Below are 16,704 nucleotides of genomic sequence, written 5' to 3'. Positions count from 1 at the left end.
TGAGTTAACTGTACAAAAAAAATGTTTTAGTTCTGAGTTTTAAAATTTTTCTATGTGAAAATTATTATAACCAACCAACGAAAGGCCCAAACAATAAAATTTTAAAAAAAAACACCATAAAAATTATGTCTTTGGAAAATCATTATAAGCAATCCAAATCATCCAACATCCAGCATATATAAAAATATCTCCAACAACAAAAGAGTATATTCTCTCAAAACCAAAAGAAAAAGAAAAGAACAAAAGAGAATCCTCTAGAGAATATTCTCTCACTCACTCAGGAGGACAATTGAGCATGAGCTTGATGCTTTGAACAGTTTGGCTGATCAATCTACTCACTCTGTCCACTGCAATCTCACTCACACTTCTGGTCTTACTGTTTTCATCAGAGTTAAGGATCTGAAAAGCCAACATGAGTAAAGTTCCCTCACTGTTGTCGCTTGAGATGGTGAAGCCAGAAGGAAGGATTGGAATTTTCAAAGGGTCGACTTCCCCAGATGCAGCGATACTCATTGTAGCCATGTCAAGAGGAGAGTACACTATCATGCCTCCTAATGCGTCCATGTAACACTCTTGTAGCACCATCATCTTCTTGTGTGGTTCTTGTACCATATTTTGTCCAATATCCCACGGTGGTGTAGGCTAATATTGGATATAAATACAAGTAAAGAGTATTAGTGATTTATGTATATAATAACCAAAGATTAGTTATCAAGAGACAGTTCAGGGACTGTATGTACCTGGAGTAGGTTGATGCAGTTTGTTCCACTTGATCCGGTGAAAATGCGAGCGGTCTCAGTGATTGCGTTTCCACGACAAAGAACGTCCCACTGTTTGCATGCAAACGTGGTTTGTTGTTAAGACGCGACTCAAAACAACGATAGGAGGGAAAAACATGCCAATCCGAAGCTTTCAATAGGGATAATAGCATATATTAGATGTTTCAGACCATTGGTCCTTCATCGTATATACTATGTTGTCGATAATAATGCATGCAGGTAAAGGAAATAAATAATGGCCTTTTTTCGTCAAAATAAATAAATAAATAAATAAAGAAACCTGGTGACGAGTGTCGTTGCTTCTCAGGCAGTTGAAGACTTGCAAAGGAGTGAGAGGGATTGAGAGACAAGATGCAGCACTGACAACTAAACCGGGTAGTTGACCGGGTTCCATGTTCATCCGGATCGAGATTCTGACTCCACATTTCGATTGCTGCGGGAACTCAACCTTCCCGGACATGATCAACATTTCGTTGAAGATCTTCAACATTCTTTCCCCTAATTTCATCACACTCCTTCGTCCTTCCACTGTCGGTATAGCTGTCAAAACAATTATATCTTTATCATTAACATCAAAACTAATGTCACTAAATATTCCACTATCACAAATTAAAATATTGATTATAAGAAATATATATATTTGATTAGTAAAATTAAAAAATACATGAAACATACTTTCACTCCAGTCAGTAGCCGGCATGATTAGGATGGAGGAGAGAGCCATTCTCTCACACATTCTCTCAAGGGTGACGATCCAACGCCTAGCTCCATAGCCCGAACTGCCACTTACAAGCTCTCGATACATCTTATGTGTATCGGTTGTATGGTCCACTTCCACATGCTCTATCCACCTTACCTGAAATATTTCAGTAACATCAAATAAGAAAATATAATGAATAAATTTGTACGGATTGATAGACATGTTGAGATCGTTCGAGGCAATAGACACCTCGGTGTGAGCATTGGGCAAGGATCGGATGAGACAACCAGAAGGACGTTTATAACAAGACGGACTGGCTTGGTCAGAGTTAACGATGTGTTGTGAGTCTTGTGACACATCAGCAATAATCCAGAGCCCTTCACCGATCTGTTGGCAGCATCTAACGATCATAAACTCCCTTGGTGGCACTAGTGGCGACAATATGTGTAGTTGCTCCCATATCTATCGACATTCAAAAATATATCACATATATTAAGATCGAATCAGATTTTAGAGTAGGACAATATATTGTACATAACTAATTTAATTGATAACGTTTTTAAGCTCCACAGTGAAAATACTTCTTACCACTTGCAAGACATTGCAATTTTCATTTATCGGAAGCTCGGATCCGAGCGTATGAATCGTCTTGGCCTCGTTCACGATCGTTGGAAAAAGCATTTTCCATTTCTCCTGCAATAAAAAAGTGCATGTCACATTTGTCTATAACTATCTCCAGCACTAGGAGTGTATCATTTTTTTTCCAAACACACATTTAAACTATTGAAAGCTGCAAAAATAAGAAGAAATGTCCGATTAAAATGCATGGTCTTCTAATTGATTTAAACAAATATGTATAATATAAAGTTTAAAAATTCGTATTAAAAACATATATCAACTGCAAATGCAGCAGTTAATTTTCAGCTAATTAATATAATACTAGTATTTATTTTGCATAATTGAATACATACCGAATCTAAGAACATATCAATCAAGCTTGTTGCCTCAATAGGAACCACCGTGATATCTTTAGAAGACTCGACACGAGCACTCAAGTTCCTGAAATGTTTGATTGAGTGCGAGAACTTCTCATAGCTCTCTTGATCAATCACATATGTTCTATCAATAGACGACATAACCCAAAGAGATTCATCGGTACGAAATAGCCGCTTAAGCTCTTCAACCGCAGTTGCCGCAGTTTCAGACAGCTGCGGTATATCCATTTGGGGTAGTAGTTGTGGTTGGATGGTTTGAGATTCTAATGAGCTAGGTTGATTGTATGGATTCATTCCATATGAGGTGAGAGCTTCAAAGGTTTGCTGTCTTTGAACAGAAGTGAGTGAGTCCAACATGGTTTGTTGATTCTTGTTATTGGCTGCCGCCAAGCTGTCACGCTAAAATTTATTTTAAAACATATGTATTAGTATGGATTATCAGTTAGAAACCAAAAAAAAAACGCATTTTCAAGATATATTATTACTCCATCGCTTTTAACCATTATAATGGTTTACTTTGTTTTACGAAAATAATTTTCTCGCTAATAAGTAGTTTACAAAATCATTTATATTGAACAATCGTTAATACATAGATAAATATATACATCATATAACCAGTAGTTTACTATTGATCTGATACGTGTTATCATTTTCAGCATACTAGTATCTAATTTTGAAGTTATATTATCATTTTCGAGTAGAGATAAATATAATTTTGTTTCATAAATCAACATGAATAATATGATGATGGATCAAACAAATATCACAAAATTTTAATATTGATATATGTGTTGGTTTAGAGAAATGAAATCGAATGATAACCTCCGTTTTGAAGAAAGCGTTTTCTAGACGCATCTTATGGAGATTACTTTCGCGATCATCTCTGCCGAATGGAGGACCGCCACAAGGTGGACAAGTCACATTCTTTAAAACCTCGATCATCGCAGCATTCTCCAATCGGAGCTTTTCATTTTCTTCACGAAGCAACATGTTTGAAGTTCTCTCATCTTGAGCCTATAGCAAATGAAAAATATATTAATAAAATAAAATTTAGTTTAATATTAAATATAAAGGATTTGCTAAGATAGTTACTTTGCTTTGAGTTCTTTTGTTCTGAAACCAAAATTTGACTTGGTCTATCCCGAGGTTCAACACATCGCAAAACGCTTGTCTCTGTGATTCGTTTGGATGAGGACATTCTTTGAAATAACTTCATTCATAAAAATTAAAAATCAGTGATTAAAAAAACTCAACAAATTTTAAAAACTAATAAAAGATTGATAAGTAGATTTACGCTTCTAGCTTCTGAATCTGTTGAGGAGTGTGACGATGACAAATCCTCTTCTCTTTTGACATGGCATTTACTGAAGTATAGTGTTCGTTGTCTGGGCTTCCATCACCATCATAATCCATTCGTTCTTCACAGAGAAGAAGTAGATTTGCTTCCGTAACAATGCTGTTTTTTTTTGTTAATTCACAAGTTTGTGAGCATTTATATGGAAAAGGTGGTGCAATGCTAATAAAAAAAAATATAAGTATATAAAATGGAAATAAAGGGAAAATATATATATTACTATTAGAGTGGGTACTATTATATGTAAAAAAGGTAGTTCTTAGTTTTCTTTAATTCAAATATGTATTAGAGATATATACTAGATTTGTTTTGTGTACATTGTTCTGAAATTCAAATATGTATTAGAGATAACAGTTAAAAAATAGATTATCAGTGATTCAAGATTGACCGGTTCTAATCGAACCCAATGACTACCATGCAAATTGGATTAGTTCATTATGATACTGGATAATTATCGAATCTATTCTGGATCGGCCCATAAACATAACTTACGATCTGGTCCATACAATCGTTCTGAATCATCTGATTACCACATGATTGAATCAACTTTTAAGGTTGAAATCTTATATTTCTTTTTGTGTATATACCCAACTTTCAATTCATATTTGGATTAGTAGATCAAACACAGATTTTCTAAAGTCAAGATCAAACACATATTATCGAATATTCGATCAACCATTTATCCAATCAAATCAACTATGAAACTTGTTTCTTTTTTACAAAAATCAAGCTATATAGATTTTCCCATGTTCAAATATTACACATTTGACCAGCAGATTGGATTGAATTCATCAAAATCACATTTGGACCATCATAATAATATTGGTCCAGATATATCAAAGGCATATAACAAAGCTTTTGAAATGGATGGCTAGAAAATAGATAATTGTAATATACTACGCATTTTCATGCGCCATGTTCAGTAATAAAAAATTTAAACAATTTATTTTAGATTTTATTATTTTCTTACCAATATTTTAATAAATTTTGATTTAATTGAATACAAAATTAAGATAAAATAAATAATTTTATTTATTTTAAATTGATATATATATATATATATATATATATATATATATATATTTAATTTCATATTTGGACCATCATATTAATATTGGTCCAGATATATCAAAGGCATATAACAAAGCTTTTGAAATGGATGGCTAGAAAATAGATATAATTGTAATATAGTAGACCAAACTTCTGTTTTTTTACGTTTTTTTTTTTTTGTCAAACGTTTTTACGTTTATAGTCCCGTAACCGCCAGGCCGGTATATCTAACATCTCTTTCTTTATTCTCTGGTGGCGTGTACAGCGTGTGGGATGTGTCCCATTGTGTTCTCCGTTTCATAGTCTATGTGCTGTTTTTCATGTTTTTTTTACATACAAACAAAAGTGATAACTGATAACTACAGATTTCATTTTACTTTAGTTTATTGAAAGACTAATGTATGAATACAACATACAAGTCGAAACGTATACTCCAAATTTTTAAAAACAATCGACTTAATTGGCTTTAACAACCGTGACTGGACATGTTGCATTTGTCACCACATGATTGCTCACACTACCCAGCAACATCCTACAGAAAAAAAAACACGATAACGTACACATTATTCATTAGTCAGACCCTTACTTGCTATATAGTCTATAATTATGTGTGTATACGCGTCTCTTTCGTGTATTCATGTATAGATATAAAAATGCTCGATCAATTTAGTAACAGAAGTAACTATTTAAATCAAATATAAATCAAATTAATTTTACACCACAACAAAGCAGTTTCGGTTCTTAATTTATAGGTTTCTACTTCCTCTATATAATGAAAAAATCGGAAAGCAATTCAAACTATAATAACAATGTATTACCTTTTGAGAGGACCCAAGCCTCGACTGCCAAGAACAATAGAATCGAGTTTTAGATTTTCGACGGCATCGCAAAGTTTCTCCCTTGGATCTCCCCAATACACTTTTGCCACCACCTTCACCTTTAATTAAGAAAAAAACATTTAAAGAAACAAATACAAAACTGAAACGACGACCAAAAACAATAGTAGTTGTAATATTAAAATACCTTCTTTGCCCTAGAGAGAGTATCAAGAACATCAAGAACTTCCGGATCATAAGCAAGTCCATACTGTTTAGAGAAATTAACCTCTCTAAATTCTTCCAGGGGAATCAAAGCTGCAGTAATTAGTTAGTAATTATTTTAAATGATCACAAGTAAACTAAGATATTTTTTTCTTTCTAAAAATATGAAAATATGGTAATTATATACATACGTGAACCGGTTTCCTCAAAGAGGATTTTGCGGGTGTGCTCAGCGTTTTGGGGTTGAACATGAATCAAAATGATGGTGTCTCCATCGTCAAGGAGATTCTCAGCCGTCCACCGAAGAGCCGATTTGCTCGTTGGAGAGTAATCCATTCCCACACCCACCGTACGTGCTTTAACCATTTCTATTTCTATTTCTTTCTCTTTCTCGATGATTTCTAAGTGAGATATTAAGGAAGCAAGCTAGTCTGATTTATAGTATTAACCGGTTTGATGGTTTGGAGAATAATTGGGCACACAGAATTCTAGATATTTAATGATTGCTTTTTCTTTTGGCTGTTTTCAGATTATGATGGGGAGATTCTTGAAGTTTCTAGGTGATCTGTCTTGCACTCTTGCTTACTTTTCCTAAAACACTACAAATAGTCAATTAGGACATAATTATCTTTCACTTTTTTTTTCTTTCTTCATCACAATATGAATTTTAACTAAGTTTGTATGTATTATCTTTGCATAACACTGTGAATTTTTATTAACATCTCATTTCATTTGTCAAGAGAAATATACATATATATATATATATATTGTTGATAAATAAATTGTTTTATTTTTAGCTACATATGTAACTTAATTATATGTTAATCAATGTCTTGACTTGGTAGTGGGCAAAGAAATGATGTGTGTCACTGAAGACCCATAGAAGATAAGTACTTGATATATGGTGTGTTAAAGTGAAGTTATCTTTATACCACTTGCTGCCCAAGAAATTAATATTCTTTGTCAACTTTTAGCAAAGGCAATTATATTCTTCAACTTTTCTTCTTTTATAAGCTTTTATTAACTCATTATTTATTGTTCGATGGAACTAGATACCAACCTATGAAAGCAACCTTTTTACAAGAAAAAACATTTCATGGCCGGGGAAAATGAAATATCAGAAAGAAAAACTGATAATCAGAAGTCGTGGGCCGACAGTTAATTAATTATAAGTTGTTTAAATATTCATTGGGCTTAATTACGATGGCATAGTGTATATTGCTAATCAAACAAATGTGAGTGATAGTGGTTTTGTTTGATGCTTGGATCTTAAGTGAAGCCTTATAAAATGTGTTTTAGCCTTTAGGCTTCTGTATGTATAGGAGAGAAAAGGAATACACAATCATAGGTACGAAGATCTTTTGGATATACACCATAGGGGTGGGCATTTTACCCGATATCCGAAGCTGCACCCGAACCCGATCCGAAAAACCCGAACCGAAGTAGCAAAATATCCGAACGGGTATTGAATTAGGAGAGATTGGATATCCGAATCCGAACATGTAATATCCGAACCCGAATGGATATCCGAAGATAACCGAACATATGTATAATTAACCATCTATTTCTAGTTTACATCTCTTATTTTATATAAAATATTTATATTGATACTACACATACTTTAAATTCATATGATATACATAGAATTACGGATAAAATGATTTGACACTCACTTAAAATGCATGTCAAACTTTTTATTTCAAGAATTAACAAAAAGTTACATCCAAAATTTAAAAACAATAACCAAATTAGTGTTTTTTTCAGTTTCAAAATATCATGTCTAAATCTATTAACCATTCAATCTATTAAAGATAAAAAAAAATTAGTTAAGTGAAAGTTATATTTTTAAATACAAGAAATTTGAGAAATTCAAAATTTTTATTTTTTTTCAAAATCTAAATATCCGAACCCGATCCGAAATGACCGAACCCGAACTAAAAATACCCGAACCCGGCCCGAAGTACAAAAATACCCGAACGGATTCTGTACATGTATACCGAAATACTCAAAAATCCGAAATACCTAATCTAAACCCGAACGGGTACCTAAACTCCCACCCCTGATACACTAACCTATCATAGAGATATTTTAGGTATGATTCTAGCGTTTAGTAATTGGTTGTTTGAACTAGATTACATTAGTTAATAATATTAACTGTTATGGTCGTTTCTAGAAATTGAACAACAGTAACATATACAATATGATTATGTAAACCATAATGTCACAACAACTATATAGAAAACGAAATGAATCTCACTATACGGTTTACTTTTTACATGTTTTCAACTTTTTTATAAGAAATCAGATTATCAATCAATTCAGTATAACGATTGTCCATATAATATTCGATTTTCATTGAAGTTTGAATTTGACAATCACATCAGAAATAAGAGTGTTAATTAACAAGCAAAAGGTTAGGCCTTGACGTTCATCGTGGATAATGGAAACGTCGCGTCCTCGAAGTCAAAGGTTTCTCAATAAATCATCAAACCGAAAGTACGGAGGTTCGTGGAACTGACCGTCCGTCCCACGCGTTGTGTAGTTTCTTTTACATTAATTAACTTATAATCATTGATTGTTATTGATGGCACAAAAAAAATCATTGATTGTTATTAGTATAAACTAGTACTTTATCTTATCATATCGTATGATTATAAAATTTGGAATAGCAACTGGAAGTAAGCAATACAATAAGATTCGCGACCTTCCTTCCACACTTTGAGCCTCTAATAATTTCATGTTTTTTTTTGTAAAAAACTTATAATTTCATGTTGACATACATTTCTGTAATGTTTGATGATTATTATCTTGTGACCGTCTCTTCCACAGTTCGCGCAATGTATAAAATATGGTAGCTACGTTGACTCATCGCAATATTTGTATTTCCCCTAACCTTTTTAAATGTATAGCCTTTTGACTATTGCATTTTTATTATTCAAAAGAAAGTTTACTAGAATGACTCAAATTAGTTGTGTAATTACTAGAATGATTCATATTTTTAAAAAATTATTAGAATATTTTTTTGGTCAAAATTGCCCTTACACATAGTTATAACAAAAAAAAAAAATTTACCAAAATATCCTTATTAATTTTCGAGGGCAGATTTGTTTTAGAAAAAAAAAATCTGTTGAATAATAAATCTGTGTAGAAAAAGAAATCTATCATTAAAGTGGTGTCAGACTTTCTAATAACGTCAGATTTGTTCACACGGCAGAGATAATTGTCCGATTTGATTAGAAAATAGATTTTTAAAAATATGTCTATCAAATGAGGTAGCAAATTTGTTATAAGTGGTAGATTTATGTGGTCAACTTATTTTTTAATAGACAGATTTATTTGTAATGTTAGACTTATTTTATTACGGCAAATTTATATAACCGATTTAAAATTATTGGCAGACTTCTTATTTATGTGATGATATACTTTTTAATTTATGTTGTGACAGATTTATTGACGAAAAACTTGGTTTATGTAAACCAATTTTAATTTCAAACCGGTTTACATTAATTTCGAATTTGGTTTATTTTTAAGTTAATTAAGCTCATAATTATGAAAAATTTTGTAGTTGTAATCATCTCTTTCATCTCTTTTTTTCTTATCAAATTGTTCTTTTTCATGGTGGTTTAATCACTTGTTCCAATCCTTATTGCTTGGAAAAACATTGAGATCTTTTTTTTTTCTTATCAAATTGTTCTTTTTCATGGTGGTTTAATCACTTGTTCCAATCCTTATTGCTTGGAAAAACATTGAGATCTTTTTTTTTTCTTATCAAATTGTTCTTTTTCATGGTGGTTTAATCACTTGTTCCAATCCTTATTGCTTGGAAAAACATTGAGATCTTTTTTTTTTCTTATCAAATTGTTCTTTTTCATGGTGGTTTAATCACTTGTTCCAATCCTTATTGCTTGGAAAAACATTGAGATCTTTTTTTTTTCTTATCAAATTGTTCTTTTTCATGGTGGTTTAATCACTTGTTCCAATCCTTATTGCTTGGAAAAACATTGATCTCATAATTTCTGTCTGCTGAAAGTAGAAATTTGAAAAAAAAGAAGTCATACATCCATCATTCATAAACCAAAACTAGTAATTTATACATCCATTATTTATAAGCCAAAAAACCAGAAAAATAATACACCCGACTAAAGCCAAAAACCAAAAAAGTAATAAATCCGTCTAAAGCCAAAAACCCAGCAAGTTATACATCTGTTATTCAGTAGCCAAAAAACCAAAATACAAGACTAATTTATTCGACTCTCTCAGTCACTTTCTCATAAATATCAGCCGTCAACTTTAGTCGCAATGGCGTTATAATCTGATCATTCAAGCCATCAAAGTTACACCCAAGATCCTCCTTCTCCATCATCTTCTTAGCTTCTTTCTCCTTCTTCACAGCACATTGTACTGGCAATCCATTTTGTCAATTGATTTCTGAATCACCTATGACTGAATAATATATAATGAGAATTAGTAAAAATATCTATATAAAAAAAAAAACAAAGTCAATGCAGAGAACAAAAAAAATTAAATATACCCCCATAGCTTCAACAGCTTCTTCAACCATCTGAACATTAAAAAAAAAACTATAATTCATGCTCCTGTTCTGAATAGGTGTTTTCCCAACTTTGTATAAGCGCAGAGGATACATTCTAATGGCAGAGATGAGGCCATTTTGCGATAAACAACAAACACAATCGGCTACCATCAGTACATTGTTTCAATAGCCATTGCTGTGTTATATAGAAACAAAGGTTTTTCAATTTAAAAAAAACAATATCGTATTGCTAATCGATTTTACATGCATATACACTTTTTTGAGTTCAACTTCAGAGGAAAAGGGGATTTGGGAACTAGGGTTTTCAAAATTAAAATTGCAATCAATCAAATAATAATAACAACAAAGAACAACAAACATAATTAAGATGGATTTATGACTTACGAGTTCAAGTTTCGGGGAATCGAAGGTGGTGGTGTGGAGTTAGGGTTCGTCCACGACAACAGACAGGAAGACGAGATGAGATTGGGGTGTTCAGAATTGAAGACGTTCATGACCTTCGAAAGTGGTAATGGAGAAGGAACTGTTGGAGATTTTGGAGATGGAAGTCGCTAGCTCTTTCTTCTTCTTCTTTTTTTCTGTCGACGTTTTTTACTAGAATGAAAGAGAAGTGGGGATTTTCTAATTTTTTTTTTACACAATTAAAGATTTATTCCTATTAATAAAATGGATATTTTGGTATTTTTGTTTTCCTTATAAGTTATTCTAGTAAATACAAAAATATAAGAGTTATTCTAGTAATTAGATATATAACTAGAGTCATTTTGAGTAATTTTCTCTTCAAATTATTATGCTTTAAACACTCTCTGTACAATATGTCAAAGAAAATAAAAACTCTTTTAAAAGTTGCATAAGATACATACCACAAACATTAATGACGCAAAACATTCCGGTTCCTTGAAATTTGAGAGTATCAAACCCTTGAAGTATTTAGGATACGTCCCAACCAAATATTAAGTTGTTTCATAAACTTATCAAGATACTTCAATCAGTATTATGTTGAAGTTGTGTGCCATCATAACATTATGACTAATTATTACTTGTAAATGAATTGATAAGACTTGGTTAGCTTTTTACGCGGAGTAAACATAGGCTTAGATTTCTGAAAATATGGCTAAAATATAACATATAATATGTTTTATGTAATGAAGACGCGGATTCAATTATCTAATGTCAAACCTGTCCCATCTTCACCTTATAATTCATACTAATCCTCATATTTTTTAATTTAATAATGTATAAAATTATCAAAGTCATTCGCACATCTTTAGATTTTATATATAAAGTTTCCTTTGTCTTCTTCGATCCTCTCAAAATCAAAATATTTCATCTTACACACATAATCTCTAGATCTCTTGATCAACAAAACACTCAACTATATGGGCAACTACGTTTCATGCGCTCTAAGCAAAACGACTTCATCTAATTCATCATCATCATCACCGGCGGCTAAAGTGATTCTCCCGGACGGTGAAGTACGTGACATCAACGTACCAACAAAAGCAGCCGAGCTCATGATGGAGATGCCAAGCCATTTTCTCGTTGACGTCAAGTCCTTAAAAATAGGTCGTAAACTCATCCCTCTCGCAGCCGACGACGACCTAGACGTTGGAGGCTGCCATGTATACGTCGCGTTCCCCATGACGCGTGTGGCTTCCGCAGCCAATGCATCCGACATGGCTCGGATCTTCATGGCCGGCAAGAAACGTTTGAGAAGCTGTGACAATAGGAAAGTGTCTCCAGAGGAGGAGGAAGATGAAAACGCGAGGTTGGTTAAGGGAACGAAGCTGAATCTTGAAGATATAGAAGATTTCTCGGCGGTGGAGTTTATGCATAGGATCTCTGTTTCCAAATCTAAGAAGCCAGAGTTGGAGACAATTGTCGAAGAAAACGTGTCGTTGTAATATTACAACAACCCGATCTGTTATTTATTTATTTTATTTACTGAAGTGCCTCTTTTTTTTTGTGGTATTAATGTACCAGAACGAGACAATATTAGTCCAGATATAGGTTTTGTTTCCCTTATGTAAATGTTTTATTGGGGGTTAATTTGTGGATTGTGGAATCATTGGTAAATTAAGAATACAAAACTATACTTTACTTAAAAATCTTATGGATAAAATTTTCATTTGATTTCAAATGAACAAATACAAAACTTTATCTTTGTCCACATATTCTGTAACTTTACAAGTTTACAAACAAAGCCAATATAAAGAACTCTTGACCTAATACAACAAATGATCCACTTTGCTAAAATGTTTTATTTTTCTTCTTCATCACTTTTTTTTTTGAACTTTTTCATAAAAATGTTAATCTGTTGCGGGATGAGATTTCTCTTTTCTTCCCGTTAATCCCATGTAGTTAATGAATTATGGGGAAAGATAAATCTGCGTTGGTTCTTTTCATATGAACGAAAAAGTAAAGTTTTTTTTCTAGAACAATGTGCATGTGTGTGTTCGAGAGTAATTTTCTCCACGCCTATATTAACTACAAAGTATCCGTTATATACAAAATGAGAAAACATCTCTTGGGAAGGCAATAAAACTCGGTCTTGAAAAGCTTCGATGTATCATTGGAAGCTGGTAGTAGTTTAATTTTAAGACTTTACATTAAATGTAACTAGGCCTTGGAACCATACTTTGAGAAACCCTAGTTTTGACATTTTTGCCTGTTACTAACGGCTCGAAACGCTCTGTGTCGATGTCTCCCTCTATAAATAACACTACTACGACTAGTTTTCTCCTCATTCACAAAACATTGACGATAAACTTTTATACTCTCTCAACAATGGCCGAGTCAAGAAACCAAGGAAGTTCATATACAATACCAAATATCGACGGATTTTGTGATGGTTATATCTCTTGCATGGAGGCAATCTCGGGTCTGTCTATTACGTCCAGGAATCTTCATCTCCCAGTACAGGGTGGTTCAGTTGAATACCTACCAGAGCATCAGAAACTGAAGATCCCAGCTGCACTGGGAATGTCATGGACAACAACGATCCCGACACTCTGCCACACACGCCCCACTCTCTACTCCAGGTTCTGGAAGGTCGCCTCAATGCCCTACACCGAGATAGAGTCACTCGTGAAGACTATACACACGACCACTGTTCAGAAGATCCGTGAAGTAGTCGACGGTCTTGAAATGATGACACCTTCTTCCGAGAGACCTACGTGGGAGACGATGGAAGAAGATTCAGATGAAATGTTTGGTAACCTAAGCAAAGTCTTGCAGTTTAACTGCGACATTCGAGACTTTGGTTATCTCCTTACTGAGAATGCCACTGTCACCGATTCTGCATGGTGCAGTAACGTTGATAATGTTTCTTCAGCTCGTTTACGTATCAAGCTGAAGCCATATACTCTTCATATGATTGCTGCTCTTAACCTTGGCTCTGTTGGGGATTATCCTCTTCGAGCTTGGGTTCGTGCTTATGGGTTAGGCGTAGGTATCTATCCTGCCCTAGGAAGCGCCTTTAAGACAGAAGCAGTTTGTACAACTAAGTTGCCTTCTACCGATGATGAAGCCGATGTTCTAGCCTTTCAACAGAGCTACGAAGAGGTTCTTTAGAACCTATGTCTTAACATCTTGGCGGTCTTTGGGTTATTGCACTTGAGCAAGGACAAGACTTACGTTAGAGGAGACGAGTACATCGGTCGCATTGGTAACTCTTACTTGGAAACACTCAAGACTCCTGATACTGCTAATGTGATCACGACAAAACACAAGGAGTGTCTTCTACGTATTGCTCCACATCCTTTTGGTATTGCACAAACGTATTGGCTTGCAAAGGTTATGTATAAGCATCAGCTTATAATGCCTTATCTAGCTCTACGTTTCAATCTTCCAACTCCACCTCCTATTCAGAGGATAATAGTGATACTTGAAGCTGCAAGAGAGTGGGAGAATCTACCAGCAGCCAGAGATGTGTTGGAAATGTTTAGTGCTAATCTTTCTCGTTTGAAGACACAAGAGATTGCCATTAAGGAAGCTCCTCCAAGGTACACCGATTATTTTTTTGGCTAACATGTTAATATTCATTTTTTGGCTAAGATATTTAAATTCATTTTTTTGGCTAAGATGTTAATATTACTATGTGATTATCTACATGTAATATATTTCCATATTAGCTATATTTCTTTATGAAGATATGATCTAATATAAATTTTAGGTAGTCAGATTTGTATCGGTTCTATGGATGTGAAAAGAAGATTGTGATGTCAAGTGAGGTTTTGGCTGATTTGACTGCTTTGATGCCGGCTACTTGCGGTTTTACAATGGTTGCACATGTGAGTAAGGACGGGAAGAAGAAGGATGGTATCGCTCTAGCTCGCTGTCTGAAGAGTGTGGAACGTAATTCGAAATTTATCGGTAATTTCTGGAAGAAATTGTGGAGAAACAAGTTGCAATAGAAGCTAGAACTCGCTTATGCGATATCTAACTATTGAGAAGTAATGTAATCATGTATTACAGTATTCAGTTCTTGAAAATCCAATAAAAAGCTATGTTGCACACTTGCACCGAGACGGAAAAATCAGGAAACGGCAAAATAAAAATTTATAGATACGTCTATAAACTATATAAAATATATATAAATTAAAAGCATAAAAATAATTATGACCATAACTTTCTATATAAAACATTATAATACAAACACTAAACCATGAACAGCCAAAAATGTCTCATTACAAAGTTACATTACAACGCATGTGTTCTGTCCTTAGCTTCGGACTAATATATTTTAGTGGTACGCACGTCCTAGGAACTCTTTTGTTGTTTTGTTCTCTTGCACGTATGTTTTTATGCGGACAATAATAATAGTCAAGATCAATGTATGGTTGTTACAATCAAGATTCTTAGAAGAAAAGATGCCTAGATCGCTAAAGAAATCAGTAAAGTTGAGTTTAAGACATGTAAGGATCCGTTCATCAACATCCAGTTTCAAACCTGGTTCTCGTTCCATAGAGAGGGACCAAAGAATCGAGTTTCTTGGAGGAGACAATGGCGTTAGAGAAGACGAAAACGATGGTGACAGTAGTAGCGAGTATGAAGAATTTGAAGAGGAGGAAGGTGTAGAAGGAGAAGGAGAAATAGAAATAGAAGAAGAGGAACAAGATGATGATGGAAAAAGCGTTGTAAGCGGTGGCAAAACTGAACGTGAAGAAGAGATAATAGAAGTGGAAGCGGTGGAAGCAGCAAAGGAGGAGATCACTGAGGCAGGGAATAGAGTGATGGTGGTGGTGGATAAAGTGGTTGCTTCAACTGGTGCTCTTGAATGGGCTTTGAAGCACACATTACAATCACATGACTATCTTTTCCTCTTATATTTCTCCAAACCCTTTAGAAAAGGTTATATCTCTTTTCACTTTTAAATTCATCATCAAAACGTTATATTGGCTGATTCGGTCGGCGGCATAAGTAAAAACGCATTTAGTACTAGAGTAAAATGTTTGGATCTTGAGTATTATTTGGCTTTCTAAAGATCTTGAACTTGTTATAAAGGCAAGAAGAAGAATCGGAAACGTGAAGTAAAGACCGATGAACTCGTCCACACTTTAAAGAAACTCTGCCAAACAAAGCGACCAGGGGTGAGTCTATATTCTTACAAAAACGTTTTCAGCGTTTCAAAACGCTAAAATGTGATCATGTGTATATACAATAACAGATAGAGGTAGAGATAAGGAGACTAGAAGGAAAAGAGAAAGAGAAAGGAGAGAAGATAGTGGCAGAAGCTAAAGAACAACAAGTGACTCTCTTAGTGGTTGGAGAAGAGAAGAAACCGCCGGTTTGGAGACTAGTGAAGTGTTGGGGATGGAAGAAACGACGTAGCCGAGCTGGAGTTCTCAAGTATTGCTTAGAGAAGGCTTCATGTATGACCATTGCTGTTAAACCAAAGAACCGTAAGCTTGGTGGTTACTTGATCACTACCAAACGTCACAAGAACTTTTGGCTTTTGGCTTGATTCACCTTAAGCCACTTCCTGTCTTTGCCATTTGTTATATTCTTTTTTGGTTTATACAGTTTTGTCTTGTTCTGTTAACAGAGCTTTTTTTTAACCAAGTAGCAAGATGGATTAGTAGAAACTGTGTTTGTAATGATTACCGATGTTATGATGCTATTAGACAATATATTTAGTGAACTATAAAGCAAGAATTAATTCTCTAGTTATGAGGATTTATATTAAGAAATTTATAACAAGAAATAATGAATTTTTTTCTTTTAAATCGTTTG

General features: G+C 33.8%; 4 protein-coding genes and 1 long non-coding RNA gene across 5 annotated transcripts; 2 read left to right on the top strand and 3 right to left on the bottom strand.

Annotated features, from left to right (window-relative positions):
• Positions 1–216: 216 nt before the first annotated feature.
• On the bottom strand, positions 217–4,182 carry LOC106293360 (homeobox-leucine zipper protein HDG8). Its single transcript, XM_013729033.1, has 10 exons — positions 3,769–4,182; positions 3,567–3,684; positions 3,297–3,488; positions 2,451–2,873; positions 2,068–2,172; positions 1,729–1,941; positions 1,455–1,635; positions 1,060–1,319; positions 741–830; positions 217–642 (listed from the first exon to the last, which is right to left on the bottom strand). The coding sequence occupies exons 1-10, from the start codon at positions 3,885–3,887 to the stop codon at positions 274–276; spliced, it is 2,070 nt and encodes a 689-aa protein (XP_013584487.1). The 5' UTR covers positions 3,888–4,182; the 3' UTR covers positions 217–273.
• A 1,003-nt stretch (positions 4,183–5,185) lies between these two features.
• On the bottom strand, positions 5,186–6,372 carry LOC106292588 (universal stress protein A-like protein). The gene is made up of 4 exons (XM_013728202.1): positions 6,110–6,372; positions 5,902–6,011; positions 5,697–5,815; positions 5,186–5,410 (listed from the first exon to the last, which is right to left on the bottom strand). Exons 1-4 carry the CDS (start codon positions 6,282–6,284, stop codon positions 5,335–5,337), a joined length of 480 nt encoding a protein of 159 aa, XP_013583656.1. The 5' UTR covers positions 6,285–6,372; the 3' UTR covers positions 5,186–5,334.
• Positions 6,373–9,968: 3,596 nt separating this feature from the next.
• On the bottom strand, positions 9,969–11,112 carry LOC106293422. Its single transcript, XR_001260470.1, has 2 exons — positions 10,855–11,112; positions 9,969–10,361 (listed from the first exon to the last, which is right to left on the bottom strand). It is a non-coding gene; the product is annotated as an uncharacterized LOC106293422 (long non-coding RNA).
• Positions 11,113–11,761: 649 nt separating this feature from the next.
• LOC106293932 lies at positions 11,762–12,539 on the top strand. Its single transcript, XM_013729565.1, has one exon. It carries the CDS (start codon positions 11,850–11,852, stop codon positions 12,372–12,374), a length of 525 nt encoding a protein of 174 aa, XP_013585019.1. The 5' UTR covers positions 11,762–11,849; the 3' UTR covers positions 12,375–12,539.
• Positions 12,540–15,341: 2,802 nt separating this feature from the next.
• Positions 15,342–16,435, top strand: LOC106294251 (ABC transporter F family member 4). The gene is made up of 3 exons (XM_013729819.1): positions 15,342–15,822; positions 15,976–16,061; positions 16,139–16,435. Exons 1-3 carry the CDS (start codon positions 15,342–15,344, stop codon positions 16,433–16,435), a joined length of 864 nt encoding a protein of 287 aa, XP_013585273.1.
• Positions 16,436–16,704: the final 269 nt, after the last annotated feature.

Source organism: Brassica oleracea, chromosome C5 (assembly GCF_000695525.1).
Source record: "Brassica oleracea var. oleracea cultivar TO1000 chromosome C5, BOL, whole genome shotgun sequence".
NCBI classification, from domain to species: domain Eukaryota; kingdom Viridiplantae; phylum Streptophyta; class Magnoliopsida; order Brassicales; family Brassicaceae; genus Brassica; species Brassica oleracea.
The sequence above is the reverse complement of the archived record's forward strand: the minus strand, read 5'-3'. Positions and strand labels throughout refer to the sequence as shown.

Bases quoted from the DNA above. Each gene is read 5' to 3' on its own strand.
- LOC106293360 (XM_013729033.1), bottom strand. From the start codon at position 3,887: ATGGATTATGATGGTGATGGAAGCCCAGACAACGAACACTATACTTCA. The intron at 2,173-2,450 runs GTATGTATTCAA...TTTTTATTGCAG, and splicing joins TTGATATGTTCTTAGATTCG to GAGAAATGGAAAATGCTTTT. The intron at 1,320-1,454 runs GTATGTTTCATG...TTGTTTTGACAG, and splicing joins GGCTACTGACTGGAGTGAAA to CTATACCGACAGTGGAAGGA.
- LOC106292588 (XM_013728202.1), bottom strand. From the start codon at position 6,284: ATGGTTAAAGCACGTACGGTGGGTGTGGGAATGGATTACTCTCCAACG. The intron at 5,816-5,901 runs GTATTTTAATAT...TCTTAATTAAAG, and splicing joins CTCTCTCTAGGGCAAAGAAG to GTGAAGGTGGTGGCAAAAGT. The intron at 5,411-5,696 runs GTAATACATTGT...TTTTTTCTGTAG, and splicing joins GGCTTGGGTCCTCTCAAAAG to GATGTTGCTGGGTAGTGTGA.
- LOC106293932 (XM_013729565.1), top strand. From the start codon at position 11,850: ATGGGCAACTACGTTTCATGCGCTCTAAGCAAAACGACTTCATCTAAT.
- LOC106294251 (XM_013729819.1), top strand. From the start codon at position 15,342: ATGCCTAGATCGCTAAAGAAATCAGTAAAGTTGAGTTTAAGACATGTA. The intron at 15,823-15,975 runs GTTATATCTCTT...CTTGTTATAAAG, and splicing joins CTCCAAACCCTTTAGAAAAG to GCAAGAAGAAGAATCGGAAA. The intron at 16,062-16,138 runs GTGAGTCTATAT...ATACAATAACAG, and splicing joins GCCAAACAAAGCGACCAGGG to ATAGAGGTAGAGATAAGGAG.